At 48.9% G+C, this 18,587-nt stretch overlaps 1 protein-coding gene across 1 annotated transcript in view; it reads right to left on the bottom strand.

Annotated features, from left to right (window-relative positions):
* KCNQ2 (potassium voltage-gated channel subfamily Q member 2) overlaps positions 1-18,587 on the bottom strand; it is a 77,035-nt gene that overhangs the window by 32,042 nt on the left and 26,406 nt on the right. Inside the window, exons 7-12 of the mRNA XM_006021691.2 lie at positions 16,321-16,431; positions 15,658-15,753; positions 13,177-13,271; positions 8,216-8,245; positions 2,878-2,946; positions 841-870 (exon numbers count right to left, since the gene is read on the bottom strand). Coding sequence (XP_006021753.1) covers positions 841-870; positions 2,878-2,946; positions 8,216-8,245; positions 13,177-13,271; positions 15,658-15,753; positions 16,321-16,431 — 431 coding nt within the window. The remainder of the gene's footprint in view (positions 1-840; positions 871-2,877; positions 2,947-8,215; positions 8,246-13,176; positions 13,272-15,657; positions 15,754-16,320; positions 16,432-18,587) is intronic.

An 18,587-nucleotide genomic window follows, 5' to 3' on the forward strand; every position in this document is an offset into this window, starting at 1 on the left:
AGTGTTTAAAGACAATGCGGTTTGGTCCACAGCAAATACGGAGTGTATAATCAGGAACTGGCTGTGCAAGAAGAGCTAAAGGGATGTATGTCAGGAGGCATTTGAAGCTGCTGCCAAAGGACAGCCCCTGCACACTACAGGACTTTGCTCATACCCCCAAAGCAGAGGGCAGGGCATTTTTCATAAGACAGTGGTTTTCAAAAGCATGTGAATACCCACACTTACAATTCAAAGGGGCGCGCATCTCCATTCAAAATTGTTTAGGGGTCTGCAAATGAAAAAAGGTTGCAAACCACTGTCCTAAGACAATGCCCTGGCTGAAGATACCTGGCTGAGCATGCTTTGCTTTGTGGCTACAGGGATTGAACAAAAAGGCAGGGACAGGGTGTGGGGTCTTGGGTGCTGAAGGATAAAGGGGAACCGAAGCAGGAAGCATTACAATCCAGTCTTTATTATTTCAGCTCCCTGACTTTGGCAACAAGCAGAGGAAACAGAGGCATAAAACAATCCCCTTTTTCATGTGTGCTGGACAAAGATCTGCTAGATACCCAGAACTGATCCACCTGCTTCTGAGAGCAAATTTGTCACCGTATTTGATACCACCATAGCCCTTATAGACTCATCATCCACATAGCTACAAAAATATAGCCAAGGTACGCTGGAAAGAAGAAAAATATGATTTAAGGCCCAATGTTACATATATACATGGTACACAGACATATCCCAGAGCAGAGACCAAGCACATAATACCTACAGCATTTGTTTTAATGGCATCACACACACGGTACACGCACATATACACGTAAAGCATGGGAATGGCATGTTGGCAGTGATACAGACCTTGGCGATGGCTCAGGCTGCTGCTCTTTCCTTTAAACAGAAGCAATAGTACATTAGCATGGAGTCAGGTGGGGAAGGATGCTCTTGCATTCACCGTTAAAACATAACGAAAGGACAGTACCAAACAGTACAGCTAAGTGAGGAGGATGGGAGGGAGAGCAGGGAGCACTTGCTTGTGGGGCTCAGGGCTGGGTAGGGAGGGAGCTGTAGACTCACAAAACCTTGGAGGAGACGCACGAGATGGAGAGGGTTGAACTGTGGCCGTGCAGATCGCTACAAAGCCCCACAGCCATGGGACTGGCATGAGGGTTTCTGTTGGGCCTTCCTTCCCGTGGTGCCTTTGAGGCAAACGGTTTGGACTCATGCTCAGGACATTCATGCCCTTCCACAAACTTTCCTTTCACCCCCTTAGGCGTGGAGCTGACATACGACATGTCCTTCCCGAGGCTCCTCTTGCCTTGTGCATTGCTCTGCCCTGCAGACGTGGGGGTGGGAGCTCCTCCCTCTACACATCAAAATTGGCCTGGTGGTAACTTGGCTATTCTGTGCTAGGGTCTCAATTGTTTCTGAGCCCAGCCTCTCCTACCCACGTCACCGGGGGCTGCACGTGCTGCAGATGCAGCTCAGGAAAGGAGGAAGGACTTCTGTCCCTCTGAGTAGGGATGTGCCTGATCCAGAGCCCTGGATCCATTGGAGACGTTCAAGATGAGATCCAGAGGAGGGGTTTGCACAGGGACTCTGGATCCAGCTTCTCCAAATGCTGGTGGATGGGCAGGTCTGACCCTCACCCCTTGGACCTTTGGATACTCAGTAGTGACCATTACAAACAACTGAAGAATGGCATGAAATGAGCTTTGAAGAAAGCCCCATCCAATTTCCCTGGTCAAGCAGACATAATCTAGGGGCTGGGGAATATAGCACAGGCATAGGCACAGTCCCAAGCCCCCATTGCTACTTATCAGCAAGCTAAAAGCCAGGCCCAAACCAGGGATCAAATACCTCCACAATCAAATACGTTAGTCAGACTTGTTAATCAGGAGAGGCTTTATCAATTATATCAATTGTGATGCATTCCCTCAAAGCCCAAAGCTCTCCAGCTCTTTGCTCGGTCTGGCTAGCAAAATACAGTCTTTACAGATGTCCCTGTCGATTGTCCTGGGACAAGCCCTAAAAAGGTTCACAGGATAGAAAAGGCTAATCATTTATCCCAGGACATTGCAAAATATGTCTGAACCATCATCCTGGGATTGTATCACTGAAGTGTGGGTGCTTTCAGCCACTCGCCAAACCCTGATTGGAAGGACGATGTGTGTGTGTGTGTGTGTGCATCAATCCTGGGATAAACTTTATTCTGGGATAAACTTGCTCCAGGGCAACACAGTGTCTGTTCCTATCCTCAGAGGGGTGGAAACCAGGAGTAAATCCACTGAAGTGGATGGGAAGTGGATGTGTCAAAGAACAATCAGGCCCCGTTTGTGGTCTCTACATTGAGTAAGGATCTGTGTGCATCGCCTCCCCTCCAGTCTGGGGAAGCACAGGTCTCCAACATGCCCCGCTACCTGCTCCCCCTCACACACACACATGAAACCCAGATCTGAGGGGGCAAAAGCTTTTCTGGAGGTACCTATTGCTAGTCTGGACATGGCTTCACTCCCCTGTATCTGGGTTGGAGGAATGAAAGCAGAAGCAGATATGCAGGGCAAGGTTGAACGCAACGCTTTCCAGGAGTGCAGAGGTCTGCAGAGTATAGACATATCCTCAAGGGATCAGCTCACGGCTGAAGAGATATGCAGCTTTCGACTGCCGCCTGCATCCCCAGCAAACACCAAAGAGGAGATGTTGGGAAGGACTTGGGAAAACAATGTGCAAGCAGCTGACACGAGGACAGGGATGCAGCGCGGGGGTCCCTGTGTGACCCCATTTGGTACTAGCATCCAGATACACCGAAATTCTCTGGAGCTGTCAGCATACGAAAGAAAGCAAAGGGACAGTTCTCCAAACAGGTGGGTTCAGAGCTGTCCTAGCAATGTTGCTAACCTGAAAGTCAATCCCGATTTGCTCTTCAGGTTCCTCAGCAGTTCCAGCTGGTTCAGAGGCGGGATGAGTCTAAAGCAAGAGAACGAGGACAATTAATAATGACATTCAGGCCGAGACCACCCAGCAACGTCCCCTCCACCCGCTGCCCCACACTTTTAAACCAGTGTAATCTGTCTCATGGCCTGCAAATCTCATGGGGAGAGGATGTCCAGGGACCTGAGTGCTTGTAGTTCCCTAAGGCAGGGAACAAAGGGGAAGGGAGAGAGAGAGAGAAATATTGCTGTAGCTCTAACCCCCCAGAAGACAAGCAGCAGCCAGGGTTTCTGAGCACAGCTGTTTGGGGCAGCAGCTGTTTACTGCCTGCAGTTGAGCTTTTGGCCCTGCTTTGTTTGGAGGCCAGGGCTCGGGCTGTGCATTAAGTGACACGTCGTGCCCCAAGTCTTGGGGGTGCAGAAGAAGTCAGTGCACACGATCCAGGGCTCCCACATGCACGACCCTGCTGGGAGCTGGGGTGGGATCAGGGGAGGAAGGGATAACACCTCCAACGTGATTTTCCTGGCTGACTAGGGGCCCTGAGAACTGCAGGGAGCCAGAGGCGCTTTCTTAAGCTTCCCCAAGCAAAATGCACAGTGCAGATTTGAGTTGGGGCTGGGCTGCCTTCTACCTTAGCACGCAGCCAAGGTTTCCCCCATGCTCATGATGGAAAACCCCCGGACAAAAAAAGGCTGACCCTAATTGCCCCGATCACTGCTTAAAGAAATGACCCACCTACCTCCCTGAAATGACCCACCTATCTCCCTATGTTCATCCCGATGCAAAACCCATGGGGTGGAAATGGCACAGCGGGTATTAACTGTGCTGCCCCCCTTTATTCCTGGCTTTTGGAGGAGGAGGAAAGACGTTCGAGAACGGTGCAGGGCACTGAGAGTACCATCACGCTCCGCAGTATTGCTCCATTAAACCAGGAGGGGTCGGGACGTGGCTCTATCAATATTTGATAGTGATATTCACAGTTGAGTTCCCAGCTGACGGGGAAGTGAATCAGAGATGTCAGAGATGCCTCCTGTCTTTTCCCTGACAACAGCCACATTTAGCTGGGAAGACCAGGATCCGCTTAAAAACCTGCTCAGGGTCTAGACGTTCAGGTGGAAGGGGTGACAAGGCTCATCGTACTGCCACTGTCTTCCCAAGCTTTGTCAGTCCATTTTAGGCTGTGAAGTCAGCCCCAAAATCCCTGTCCCTGTGCTGGGGGGGTGCTTAATTTCCAGAGTCAGGCTCTGCAAGGAGACCAGAGGCTGGTGCATTCAGGAGAGCTACTCTCTCCTGCTCCAGGAGCATGCCACACACTTCCTTCGGTTGAGCTGTTTCATTCGGTTTAGCTGGGCCGTTGCATCGGCAGCCTTTTCAAGGGAGATGTCTTAAATAGTTACACCCTTGCTCATAGCAGCAAATGGGCCTGGGTCGCTGCTCACAGCTGGGAGACGCCCGTTGGGATCTCCTGGGCTCTGAAAGCAGCAGAGTGAGGCATTTATGCTCCTCCATAGGAGCTGCTTCGCCTGAACGCCCTCCTCCGCAGAGTGCCTCCGTCTCCTTTGTTCATGCTCCAGACAAACATGCCGCTCGCATCGAACGGCTGCGATCTGATGCTGCAGAGCCAGCAAGGAAGGGGAGGGGGCTGAGCAGCAACCGAGGCAGCCCTTCTCCCCATCTGTTCTGGTTCAGGTGCTCCATCAAGCAAGAAGAGCAAGACCCCAAAGGTATTTCTTATATCTGCAGCCTCTGTCTACATTTGGGATATGAACTTGCAGCATTCAGATCCCAAACTGGACCCTATATGACCGGTGGGTGAAGGAGAGTCTAAGTTTGCTATGGGTAGGAGCAGAGCTCGACCATCCTCATTGCAAGAGGGAAAGAATGACGAGCACTTGGACTTTCTGCATAGACTGGGATCACCAGTGCTTCCCAGATAACGGGGAATGAGAAAGATGAATGAGCACCTCTCACAGAAAAAAGATATATTTTTTTGCGATTTCCTAGTTAGCATAATAAAAAAAGGATCATTTCTGAACCCAGAGTTCCAGATTTTTGCATTTCTCACAGAATAAGGCAAGAGCTAATGGTGCACACGATGTTTGTCGGGATCGTGAAATCATCTTCTGCGATCGCCCTTAACCGAACACGTACAGTTGAAAAACGACATCGGTTTTGCAAAATCCACAGGTAGAGGCACAATTATCCATTGGCATATAAAGGTAATTTGGCCCATGAAGGATTCCCAAATCCTTAGCTTGGAAATCTAAAGGCCGGCCCAAAAAATAGGCTTCAAAATGTAGCCTTGGCTTCTGCTGATGATGAACACACATTTCTTTTCTAAGCATCAGCAGGAGGTGACCTCCCACCTGAAGGACAGCACACGCTGAAGCCGAGGAGCTGATGGCATCATGACTTCACTCAAGTTGTCATGCCATGGGGTGAGGGTTTAATCATTATTGCCACAGGCTGGCTGGGAGGTTTCTGCAAAATCCTTCCAGCTGAGCACAAATCAAGCACAAGATGCCCTCGATTTGTAACAGCAGCGCTGCGACTTACTCTCTTTGTGGATTACTTTCGGGAGATCCAGTAAAAACTCTGGGGATGGTTTTTTTTTGCTTTCCCCAAAAGGATGAGCAAGTTGGCAGGAATCCAACTGACACACTGAATGGGACCTGGACAGTCAGCAGCTCAATCAGATCCAGGACATGGAAACAGTCCCAGTGGACTCCTTTGCCATAGCTGAGCACTGAAAATGGTTGCCAGACCCTGGGCCAGGGTCAAGGGAAAGGCTTCCAAATACCAGCTGCTGAATGGGGCAAGGAAGCTAAAAAAACGAGGGCAAATACACCCGCATCAGTGTGTATTGCAATGCAACTGTGGGCTTTGCAGAGTGCCATGAAACTGCAATGCAGTGCAGCTGCAATGCAACTTGCTGGGCTTTGTAGAGTGATTTAGCTGAGTTTCATGTTAAAAGGCTGCATCTCAATTTCTGTCCATCTGAGCCTGGGCGAAAGGGCAATTTGTGAAGTGAGTGCTGCTGCATTTTGCAGGAAGATTCGGGGAAGGAGCCTTAGCCAGGGGGTGGTTTCCATTTTCTCTCTCTCTCTTCCCAGCATAAGTTTCAGTCATGCCGAAAGGAAGCACATTTCTGTTACACAAACAGCTTACCAAGAAGAGCCACATAATACAGCAATAGACACAGTTCATGCTACTCAACACAGCAGTCTTCAAATTCCTGCCTGCTCCAGGTTTGGTCTGTACATGTGGCTCAGGACTTCATAGCCTCATACCTCTCCTTGAATGGACACACCTGCTCTTGCCGTTACAGCACCAAGAAACCCACCACCGACTTCAGGAGTTTGCTGCCATCAGCAGAAGCAGCGTAATTTTGCTGGTACAGGGCAGCAGAAATAATACGGACGTGTCTCAGAGCCGGGACAGGAGGGTGCTCATGCCCCGAAACACAATACCATCACACAACACAACACAGGGGGGACAGCTGTACGACACAGCACGTGCGTGCACACACCCACCGATGGAGTCGGTGTGAATTGCTTTGTAAAGCGGCCGTTATAACGTGAGAGAGAGATTGTGAGGGTGATGAGGAGGAGTGGGAGGAGGGATGGGATGTCAGAGCTGGGTGGGGACCGCTTCCCGTGGAGGAAGATGGGACAAAGGGCAGACCGAGCTGTAGCAAATCCAGTTTCTAAGAGGAGCCAATTCCCAACCCTCCCAGTTGTTCTTCCTTTGCATTGGGCCTTTCTCTTGGTGGGACAGAGGCTGCAGTCACCCGAGTATTATGAGCCCAATCGTAAAGCTTGTATTCACCTAGGAAGTCCTGCTGCCTTAAAAGAAATTAGTGTTTGCAAAAATACTCAAATCTGTTCTGCACCCTAATTCAGATCCTGTGTCCACTTTTCTTGGCACTGTTGCCAGGTGCAGCCATAACCGCAGACACAAAACCCAAGACCGGCTTAAGGCTCAGTGCAACTTGGTCCCAGTAGCTGCATTAGGTTGCTTCATCGACACTCCCCTTAGCTTCAGCAAAGCTGATTTCCAGAGACTATACAGGACTTATTCCAGATCCCACTGAAACCCACAGTTATATTCCCCTTGATTGTAATGGGAGCAGGAGAAAAAAAAAGAGTGATTTTCCATTCCCTTACACCAGATAAAAGGCCTGTTTTTTTCCCCCAAACCAGCCTTCCACCTTGTGTAAAAATGAGATAGACTTTGAAGGCTGTACTTGCAATTTATTGGGTGCGTTGCCTGTAGATTAGCTGCGGGAGCAGAACCGCGATGGCCCTAGGCTGTGACTAAAAAGCTTGTGACTGCAAAAATGGAGGCCAGGCTTGAACATCATGCCTGGAGTCAGATGCACTTCAATGACCCCCGTGCAGCTCATCTGGACTAAAACGGTCACCGCGGAGCACAGAATCTGACTCCCTGACCTCAAGATACCAGACGACAAATAGAAAATCACACTTGCCTTTCTTAAAATATTTATCACCCCTCGCGATGCCTGTCAAATGTAGTGTTGCTCGGATTTGGACATGCACTACGCTCTGCAGCCTCTGGGATAATAAGATTTATAATAATTTTTATGGTTCCCATATATATACTGTAAATCCTTGCAGCCAGGGAGATCCCAAGAGGTTAAATTCACTGAATGAATTATTGATCACAGATAGCTTGCTTGCCCCTAGCATCGACTCGCACGGAAGACTGACGCTGAATGAATCACCGACAACCTTCAAACACCCTCCTGAGATGGAAGCGCCCTCCAAAAAAGAGGGCAGACTGCCCCCGTTTGAGCAAGGACGATCATTTTGGTGCAATACTCTTTAGAGGTAGTTGTGGCTGCTAACACAAGGAGTGAGGCAGGTATGTAGGAGTGGAAAAAAGAGGAGAAAAGAGTGGAAGGGAAAAGTGGAAATGAGAGAAGGGTGTAGAAAAGGAGCAGAAGAGAAAGGGGACGGGTTCCTGGCGCATGAATTTGAGGATACGTGTACAATCCTTAGCAAGTCGTTGTAAGAAAACCAACCCAAACGGTCCCCTCTCGTCCTTCCTTTGACTGTCATCTAGATGCAGTTTCCCAACACGAGTGCAAAAGAGCTAGGCTGTTTATGAAGATGCATGGAATTAGCTTGGCGGGGATCTCCTTTGGGCCCGGTTTGGTTTGGATTGGTTTTTAAATTTGACCTTTGGTCTCAGCAAAGGCGCTCAGCAAATTACAGTCCCAAACGAAGAACAAGGAGTGACATGACACACAGCGGGAGGAGGCAGATTCACATGCACTTCATACCTGGAGGCCCCGTACGTTTGCGTTTGCGTGCTTGTCAAGTGTTTTCACCAAAGAAAACCAACGAGATAAGAGAAAGAAAAACAGTAAAAGAAACAGAATAAAGAAAATTAGCACGTGAGCTCCGTGTATTCGAGTCAACAGGGGCACTCTGACCTGGGCTTACAGGTGGCTGGCAAACCCAAATTGGCTTCCACTTCCTTAGCTGCAGTAGGACTAAACACCGCGGCCTCGGCTGCCCCGTCTCCACTAACACCTGGTTTGCAATTTGCTCAAAAGGCAAAGGCAGGTAAAACAAAGGGGAGCTGGGGAAGACCACCTCATAGAGACGTCCACTGCAAAAAATCATTCCCCCTGGAAGTTTTATCAGCAAACCCCGGGAATCGGGTGCCAGCCATAATTTGAAATACTGACATCGTAAGAACCCTGGAATCGGGTGACAGCCATAATTTGAAATACTGACATCGTAAGTGATGTCGCTCTCCAGAAGCACATCTTTTGGGTCTGCCAACTGCCAAAACAGATCTTCACATATAAAAATCCAGCTATGGGACCATTGATTTTTTTTTATTTTTTTTAACCCAACAAATGTAGAAGGTCTATGCCAGAGATAAGGATGTTTTTAAGATCAGGGCACGGTTATGCTTTGTGGTGCTGAAGGGCACTGTGCTTTGAAGAAGAACTGGTTAATAATGTACAAAAGTTAAGGACAGGTAAGTGTGTACATATGCATATATAAGTGTCCATGCAAGGTATTTATGTTACAGATCCAATATGTGCGTGTACCCAGTGATCTCCTGCATGTCTTAGCTATATGAGATGTGGGGCTAGGTCTACTGCACTGAAGTGCATGATGTTTCGGAGAACCAGGATGTCCCCGAGGTATCCAGCCACATTTCCTTGTGTAAAGCAGGATGTCTTTTCTGGAATGACATCAAGGGATACGTAAGCCCATGTCACAGGGCTCCTGCTGACAGCCCGTTCATGAAGATTAAGCAGTACTATGCGAGCCGAAGGTGTGTCGATGCCAACCTGCGTGCTTTGGGCCAAGGTAGAAGAGACCTCAAATTATCTGCTCCCCTGCCAGCTGAGGAGAACATCGTGTCCTCCTACCCACCTCCAAAACCAGCCTTTTTCATCAGTTGTGTTGTGGCAGGCATAACCCAGTGCCCACACGTGTGACATGACATCGGCAGCTGACATGCCTTGTTGCATTGGCCAACTTGAAACAACGCAGGAATCCCTTAGGGAGGTGGGTAGAAGAGGGCAGATGAATATTGTGCCTCTGTGCGTGATGAGAGTTGCAGCCAGAACATAGAGTTAACACTTTTATTTTATTTTTTTAGGAGTTTTGGTGAGTTTGGCCTGGCAGATTTCAAGATAGGCTGACAGGAGCGGCTGTACGTTGGAGAGGGAACCCCGCATGTGTCAAATCATTCCCTGGCACAGCTGCTAATGCATGCATGGAACATCAGTTAGAGGATGTAGCCCAAAAAAATGAGTGTACCTGGCACATTACCCAATGGCGTTAAAAGACCTCGTTCAGAGTTTTTCTTTCATTAAGCTTCACGTGGGCACGTATCTAATCATGCTTCGCATGTCTACGTGATGGACAGAGAGCAGCTGACAACCATTTCTGAGTCCCCCCAACTCCTGTCTGAAGGGAGGTGGAATGATCCCCTCTTATAGGAAGGAGAACTCTGTTGCAAAGAGATGACCCTAAGTGACTTTTGCAAAATCCCCACCTGGAGTAAAGACAAAGTTGAAGAAAAACCCCTGTTCTCCCATGCCCAATACTGTTTCCGTAACCTCCAGACCCTATGCACTCCCTTCAGCATTGGGGTGGTGCATGGGACTTTATTTTACCAGCAGCATGGCTATGTTTGGAAGCTGGACTATAATAGACCCCTGTGAAGCATTACCGAGGTGTAAAACAAAGATAGGAGGTGTATCTGCCATTTGGAGACGTTCACATTCAGACCCATTCTGTGGGCCTTGGCATGATTCGGGTACAACATGGTTTTCTTGTAACGGGGCTATGTCTCTGGGGTGTGCCAGTCAGTGTACCTGCGTACTGCATAATAATCAAACCGTAGGTTTCTGCAGGTAAAATGTGACAGGGAAGAGAAGAGAAATCCTCCCTCTCTGACATAGGAAAGTGCAAGGGGCTGGCCCTGCAGCTTCACCCTGCCCTTGGGCATAGTGGCCGTCCATTTGCAAAGGGTACGATGGCTCATGAACTCACATATTCCAATGTACCACAGCCTTTGACCTCCAGCTACACCCTCCATGCCAGCCTGTTCAGGACTAGGGACGAGGCCTTTCCAGTGAACACAGGTCCATCTCACAGTGCCCATCTGCCATGGAGGACCTTCATCCTTTACGGGCTTTTAGTAAAGATGGTCCTGCTCCTTCATGGACTGCATTCTGGTTTAATGCATCCAAATGGCCTTCATTGAATGGGCCAATTGACTTCTGACATGACTTTTAGCTTTATGTTCCATGTGAAATCAAGAACTTAAAAGATGTAGCAAGTATTCACTTAAAAAAGGGTTCACTCTGCGTCCGGCTGTGTAACTAGGCTCATTCTTTCCAACAGCCATAGGGCCCAATCCAAATCCCACTGAAAACCTGTCTTTCCATGGGTTACAATGGATTTTGGATCCTACTTGCAGTCCTTCTCTCTAGTAGTTGACCCCAGTCCCAGTTACATATCCTGAGCTACAGGCAAAAGGTTGTGGGGAGAAGCGAGGTCAAATACTACGATATTTCTTGACTGAGTTGAATGCAGTTGGGAAGCAATCTCCTCTATGAAATACTAAAGTGAGTCCATAAACATTTTTAAACAAAGGAAATAAAAACCAAATAGACAAACACTGGGAATGAAACCAGTAGGAAACTTCCCTGACCATGAGGATGTGAGTGTTGAGGGTCAATTAACATGGATTAAGAGACTGGATGCTGGGTTTTGCACATGGGTTCACCACACTTACACCAGGAGACATTATTCTGGCTAGGATCCTAACAGGCCTGATTAGGCTGAGCAGAAACAGATGCAGAGGTACAATGCACATCTCTTCATGTAGTGGTTCAGCTAAGATAACAGACCTGCAGTGCCACAACACCATACTGCGCTAGGATATTCCCTCTGGGGGCAAATTAGGGACCCCTGGGCTGTCTCGGTGCACGACACAGAACGACAAGGCAACGCCTGGCTCCGTCAGCCAACCCCTCTGGCACCACGCACACATCCGATGCCTACAACATTGCAGCGAGCCCCGTGCAGACCCGCGCGAGCACATTAACGTTGACAGGGGACGCACAACGCTGACTGCAGACGCACAACGCGACACGGAGCCATGGATGTGCAAAATGACAGGGCTTTCTATTTTTAACAGCAAGGGAAACCCACACGATGAGAGAGCCATATTGTGGAAGGTGCCTGCGGGGGGGACAGCACAGCGTTTCACCGTGTGCAAAGGGCAGGGAGGACAAGGTGCCTTGCTTTTTGGGAGCTCTGCCTTTTCTGGGCCTTGGGCATCATCCCAGGGATTTCCTATGAGGCTTCTACAGTATTTCAGGTCAAATGCAAAGCCCCCCAAAAAGGGAAATAACTCCACCTGCCATTTATCTTCCACTGGCATCAGCAAAGTGCTACCTTGAAAATCAGAAGAGCTCACACGTAAATGATGCTAAAGCTGCTGCAGCCACAATGATTTTCTCCCACTGGCCTGCCACTGGGGGAAACCGGGTGATCAAACCTATTCTCAGGTATCCAGATTGATACGAAGAAGGATGCTTGTGCCCAAAAGCTTGCAATGAAATACTTAAAAAAATTTTTTTTTGCAAAAATCTCGTTGGTCTAATAAAAATATCACCTTGACCATGAACCTATTCTCATGCATCTCAGAGAGGAGCCTGCGTCTCTGTAGAGAAGCTGCCCCTCCACATGCACACTGGCAGGACAGATGACACAGAATATACCCGGGCGATGGCTTGGAAACAAGCCTTTTCTGCCTCTGAGAGGAAACCAGCAGGACTCGCTGAGGCTGGGATATGCCTGGCTGCTGAAACTGTGCCTGAGCTGGATTTAAATGGACAGACGCTGCTGTCCTGTGGCAAGCAGGGATCTCAAGAGTGCACTTCAGGAGTCCAAAAAAGCTTCCACTTGCAGGGAATGCAGCTGTGATGCCAACTCCCCTGGGCTTCCACGGACCACCCGATTCCCCACGACCGCCAGCAATTGCCTGCTCCGAATTTCAGGAGGGGAGAATGTGCCTGGAGGACCTGAATTCAGGCAAACCATGGGGGAGAGCCACGCAGTCCACTTTGCATCTGCAAACCACTACAGTCAAACCACCTTGGCTGTCCACCTGGCTGTCCCCGCCAGCCACGGAGAACCCGGAGATGGCTGCACACCGCGTGAATGCCAATTGCTATTCAAGGGAACAAAACGGCTGCGCTCTGGGGGCAAGTCAAGGCTGGTCAAGGGGTGAGAGCTTGAAAGGCAGAAGAACAATTCGGTTCCCATCAGGACGACATGACAACACACCCAGGAGCGAGCGCCGGCAGGGCAGGGCAAGAGACGCATTTACCTACTTTCCAGGGCAGCTCTCGAGGAGGTCTTCACGCACTGCCGGGGCAACTGTCACAACACAATGCAACTAACAACGGATGCAGAGAAATAAAGGTGAACACAATAACACAGAGACACAAAGAAAGAAGAAAATTAATACGGTGGAAATTAAAATAAAGCACGACAATACAACCCAGAACAAAACCAAAATGTATAATTAAAAAGAACAAAAAAAGGAAAAAAAAATACACTTGGCGAGTTTATAATGCGCATTAAAAAAAACCAAAAAAAGCCACAAAATGGTTCAATTCATGTAAAAACTGAATGGGCTGGATGGTAACATCAGCGTCTGAAGGGAAATGGGAGGAAGGGCTGGAAGAGCAGGTACCTGTACATGGGAACGGTGACCGTGCGTTCATAGTACTGCCAGGTGGAGCGCAGGTCCGTTCGAGAGAGGTTGGTGGCGTAAAACCTCCAAGCAGCCTGCGGGCGAGAAGGGAGCTGGGTGGGTGAGCGAAAACCAGCCCTGAGGATCCCTCCTGCCCCTGCCCGCTGATTCACAGCAAGGAAACCAGAGGCAGCACCTCCCCTCCAGGACCACCAAGACTGGAGGCAGCTGATAGTGGAAGGAAGGGTTTACTTGGGGACTTGAAACAAGAATATCTGAAAGAAATGATGGTACCAGCTTTGAAACTGCTGTCCTGGCTTTTGGTTGGTTATGGTATGCATAAAGCAAAATCACATTATTATTGCTTTATTATTATGGATTATTAGTAGGAGTGTTGCCAGCAGATGGAGGGAAGTGACTCTTCCCCTCTCTTCGGCACTGGGGAGGCCACATCTGGAGTCCTGTGTCCAGATGTGGGCCCCGACTGCAGAAAGGATGTGGACACATTGGAGAGAGTCCAGCGGAGGGCAATGAAAATGGTTCAGGGGTTGGGGCACTTGACTGGTGAGGAGAGGCTGAGGGAATTGGGTGTATTCAGCCTGCAGAAGGGAAGACCAAGGGGGCTTGAATAGCAGCCTTCACCTCCCTGCAGGGGGGCTGCAAAGAGGATGGAGCTGAACTGCTCTCAGTGGGGACAGATGACAGAACAAGGAGCAATGGGCTCAGGTTGCAGCAAGGAAAGTTGAGGTTTGAGGTGAGAGGAGAATTTGGCCGTAATTGGTCTATATTTTCAGGGACCTCAAAACTCACTTCTTTTTTTGACTTAGAGTATAGTAAAACAAGGATGACACCAAGTTACTCCTCTCACCTAACCTTTCGGATCAGAAATGCCTTTTCCTGGTACTAAGGACTTACAGCGATTGACAGATGATGCATCGAATGCCTGTTACAGGCCACTAAAGAGTTAACTAGCTTGCATGTTTTGAGGGTTTTTCCCCCATTTTTTTTAAAGTGATGTTACTTTCAAAATCTTTAAGCTGTGGATCCAGACACCGTATGCACAGACATCTGTTCTTGGCAAAAAAAAGTGTTCCTGAATGCAGCCTCGTATCATATCAATAGAAAATTTCTCCTTGCGTAAAACCAGTTTGGGGGGAAACAGACTGCCGTAATGAATTTGTCTGCATTAGCGCTAACAAAGTGAGGCTGGATTTTGTTACTTTGCTTCCCCAGCTTGGCGGACGGCATATGCTTCTATCCCATGGCTGGTTTCCTTGCATTTATTTTTAAGCAACACCAGTCGCCAGCTGTTGTCTGGCACCTTCCACACTGCCTCGAACTGTCACCTTTCCACCTTCTCCAGAGTTTTTGCAAAAAATGTGACCCAGTGTATCTGAAAGGCTTGAATACAAAGGCTCCTGACTGGAGACCTGCCTGTGGGACTGATGGATTCACTTTTGCTGTCATTTTGCCTGCCCCTTCAAGGCACGCTTCTGTGTAAGACCAAGTAAGAGCTCCTTTCTATGGAGAAATAGGCGTTTGGGAATTGCTGGGCTTTGGGTGAAGTCCCAATGACTATGATGGCATGAGATCAGGCCTGCCATGACGATGGGGCCACAGGTGCTCCAATCCTACATTTAATAAAGAGGGTCTGACAACAAGAGGGCAAGCGCACATACGACTCTGTTTTGCATTGGGCCGACTTCCAATGCTCCTCCGTTTAGTAGCAGTGTCAAATACTGAGGGAGATGGATGGGTCGTAGGAATAAAGTGGGTCATTTCCCATTAGCCGGTCAGTGGTGAAGACCTGGGACTGCATGCCATCTCATTTGAGGATGATGGGATGGTGGAGATGGTGGCATTAGGACAATTTGCCATCCCTCAACTATTTATATTGGCCTGGAGGGGCCACTGCCCCACAAGTTCAGGCAGAGCATCTTCACTTCACCCCAATGTAGTATGCCGGCTCCCTGCCTGCTATACAAGTAGGGCAGAATATAAAAGGGGGGCTGAGGATCTTGTCCATGGAGTCAGCCATGGGTTGGGCAGAGTGTGGCTGACAGACCAGTCCAGAGTGGACTTCATAGCGACCCATTACCATTTCTGAGGAGGAGAAGCTGAGGTGCGCTGGAAGCCCGTGGTGAAGGCGATGCATGCAGTCCTTGCTTGCACCGAGCCAACTTTGGCTGCATTAAGATTCCCTCACTTGCATGAGTATACACAGTTCTCCCCAAATTAACCCCCGAATGCAATCGCCTTTGGGCTGTCCAACCAGACCTGGCTTCTTAACACCCATGCCTTCAAAACCAGGGGTTGTTCCTTATATATAACACGTGCAAACATCCAAACTGCTCTGGAGATGCTTCCTAGGGCTCCTCTTTGCTGGATGAGACCGAATGATCCCAAGCAGTGTGAGAGCCCATGCGATGCAGGTCTAGCATCGGTGCTGGGGGCGGCTGTCCCTGGCTGCTGCTTGCTTACCTGAATCAGGCCAGCTGCAGGGTTTCGCCTCTTCTCAAAGTGCTTTTGCCGATGTTGTTCCTGAACCTTCAGAGCAAACCCAGAACCTAAAATGCCCTGGAAGAAAGAAATGGGACATGCATTGGACCTGTGCTATGCAGCTGTGTTTGTGGCAGCTCTCACGCGACCACATTTCTCCTCCGATTCATTCACTTCCTACCCAACAGCATCCCCTCTAAAATGTCACAACAGGCCATGCCATGAGGGCAACCAGCTCCCCTTCCCACAAACACTGCAATACAACACAAGCCCTTCCCTCCCCGCTGCAGCCAACCCAGGATCCTCAGGCAGGAAAAAAAAAAAAGCACATCTGTGCAGCACCCTCTTTAAACCCGGATCAAAATAATCCCGGCGAGTGGAAAAAAAGTCACTCGGTTGTTGGTTGGAGACAATTTTGGACTGTGCAGGTGCCGGTGGGGAAAAAAGGCTGGGCAAAAGTTTTCACAGGCTTGTTATTCTGGCAGAACAACGTCCTGAATTTGGAGCCGGCCCAATTCATTCAGACATAATGACCCCGTGCAATTGGAGAGGCGTGCACCAGCACGATTTCAGCCCCCCCGGGGTCAAAGCCCCCCGAGGTTGGCTGATAGCAATAAGGCTTGTTATATTCAGCTGCTTACTTACAGCAGGGAGGGCAAAGAAGGAAACCCCGATAAGGGTGAAAGTGGCAGCGAGGAGGCGCCCGTTCCAGGTCTGTGGGTACTTGTCCCCGTAGCCGATGGTCGTCAGTGTGATCTAGGAGGGAGATGAGACAACATCAAAGCCTGTTTGCTCCGGTGGCCACGTTTATCTATCCCTGAGTTAATGCCTGTGCCAGCTGAGAAAGCTGCTTGTGTCTCTCTCTTCAAGAGCTCCTGAAAGCCACTGCCTGGTGCAGCATCTCAGCCTGGCCATACCTCCTCTCTCCCCTGATCTGTCCCTTCGTTCCTTCAATCAGAGCAGCCTGAACACCACATTATGCCTGCTCTGCAGGCCCCTGTCCTCAGCTGGCCTTGCCCAGGGCTGCAAAGGGGTGCAACAAGAAATTTCGGGCAAGAAACTCCGAACTGCAGCCCCATGCTAGATCCACAAAGCAACCCCCTTCCTCCCACTGCTCCAGGAAAGAGGGTGCGAGCTTTTATTGCAGTCACTCAGGATGGGCAGCTCTTACCATCCCAGAGACATATCTAGGTTATTGCCATCTGCTGCAAACGCTTCTGCTGGTCCAAAACCTCCCTGTAGGAGACTGGATCGCTCCTTCAGGACTGAGAACAATAACACAGTGGCCCCCACGCTCTTGTTTAGCATCTCAGCCAAGGCTTTTGCAAATCAGGCAGAGCTGTTTGCATGCATAAAGATTTGAAACTGTTTATTCCTAATCTTTCCAACAGTGCTTATTAACTGGTTTCCCTTCCAATTTCAAAACAGCATATTACGCTGACGGTATGAATTACTGCTGCTTCATACATCCTAATTTAGAGATTTTTTTTTCCCCCCAGCAGTATTGCAATGCTGTTCCAGGCAAGGGCTGAAAGGTTGGTATGTACATGTTGTGAGAGCAGAGGAGAGATGTGGTTGGTATGTACTATAAAATGGGGAAACAGATACAAGCAGAGATTTATTTTCTGGGTTTCCTTGGTTAAGGAGGGGGGGGACTTTGATGGGGGGCTTTTAGTGGCAGAAAGTCTGCTCAAGGCAGGGACATGTCAGCCCAGGACCCAGCCTTCCCTGATGGTCCAGACAGAAAGTGGAGGCAGAGCCGGCAGAGATGACCTGATTCAGAAAGCTTTCCACATACCCTCTGCCAGCTGGACCCTGAGGGCTCAGATGAAAGCTGCCATCCTTTCCACCTGCTTGGGCACAGACACCTCTGAAGTCTAAAACAGCATCCCTAAACCCACACCATGTGCTTAGTGAAGCTGCGTGCGTGTCAGCTGAAAACAAAATGATGTATAAATAAGTGCGAGTCTTGATTAGTGGCTTTCCCCACAGCAGTTTCTAATCAGAAGTATTAAGTGCACTATCAATTAGATGCCATTTACACAAAGCATTTAGCGTGTGAATGGCTCTTCTATATTGAATCACAAACTTGACACCGCTTCATTTGGTAATCACTGAATTGTTAACGAACGGTTTATAGCCAAGAGTTACCTGGGGGGGATGCCATCGAAAAGGATACAGACATTCCCCAAATGGTTGGGATGCTGGACTTATGACTCGGACCTACTTTTAGACCAAGAAACAACTGCAGATGCCAGACACGCTACAAGGGTATTTAGGCATTGTACTAGATGGTCTAAGCAGTGGATACTACTTGTATGCATATCAAATATGCTTAGCACAAGCTGTTCCTGAAATCAGTGAGCTTTGTTTACACTGATTTTGGGAAAGGGCACGTTCCCCTTCAACGCGGAGACTTTCTTCAATGTAGAGGATAAACAGAGCACGCTGCAAATGCATGAGACCACCCCCTCTGCCCCAAAGAGCTTACAGCCCCCGTAATGTGTGATGCAAAATTCCTCCAGAATAAATACATTAATAAAGCACATTTGGGTAGCTTTTTAAAAAATGTATAACAACGAGAGTTGAAGAATGAATTAAAAATACAAGTACAGTCCTTCAAAGCAGGCAAATCTTGCTCTTCTGAGCTATCTTCTCTCCTGTGCCATTCATTTTCAGTTCAAGGGCCACTAATCTGTTTTTTAGGGCCACAGTGAATAGCCAGGACCACGTTAATAAACAGCCTGTTCTTACCAGAGATGGGCTCAACTTGCAAAAATTGGGATCGGAGGTAGAAATCTGACCCCGCTGGAGGCAACGGCATAAATCCTGTTCACTTGATTTCGCCCATAAAACCTGAACTTCCCTGATTTCCAGAACTCAGACCTCATGCAAGGGAAAGCAAGGAAGCA

This window comes from Alligator sinensis, unplaced genomic scaffold (genome assembly GCF_000455745.1).
Source record: "Alligator sinensis unplaced genomic scaffold, ASM45574v1 scaffold752_1, whole genome shotgun sequence".
Lineage (NCBI taxonomy): Eukaryota > Metazoa > Chordata > Crocodylia > Alligatoridae > Alligator > Alligator sinensis.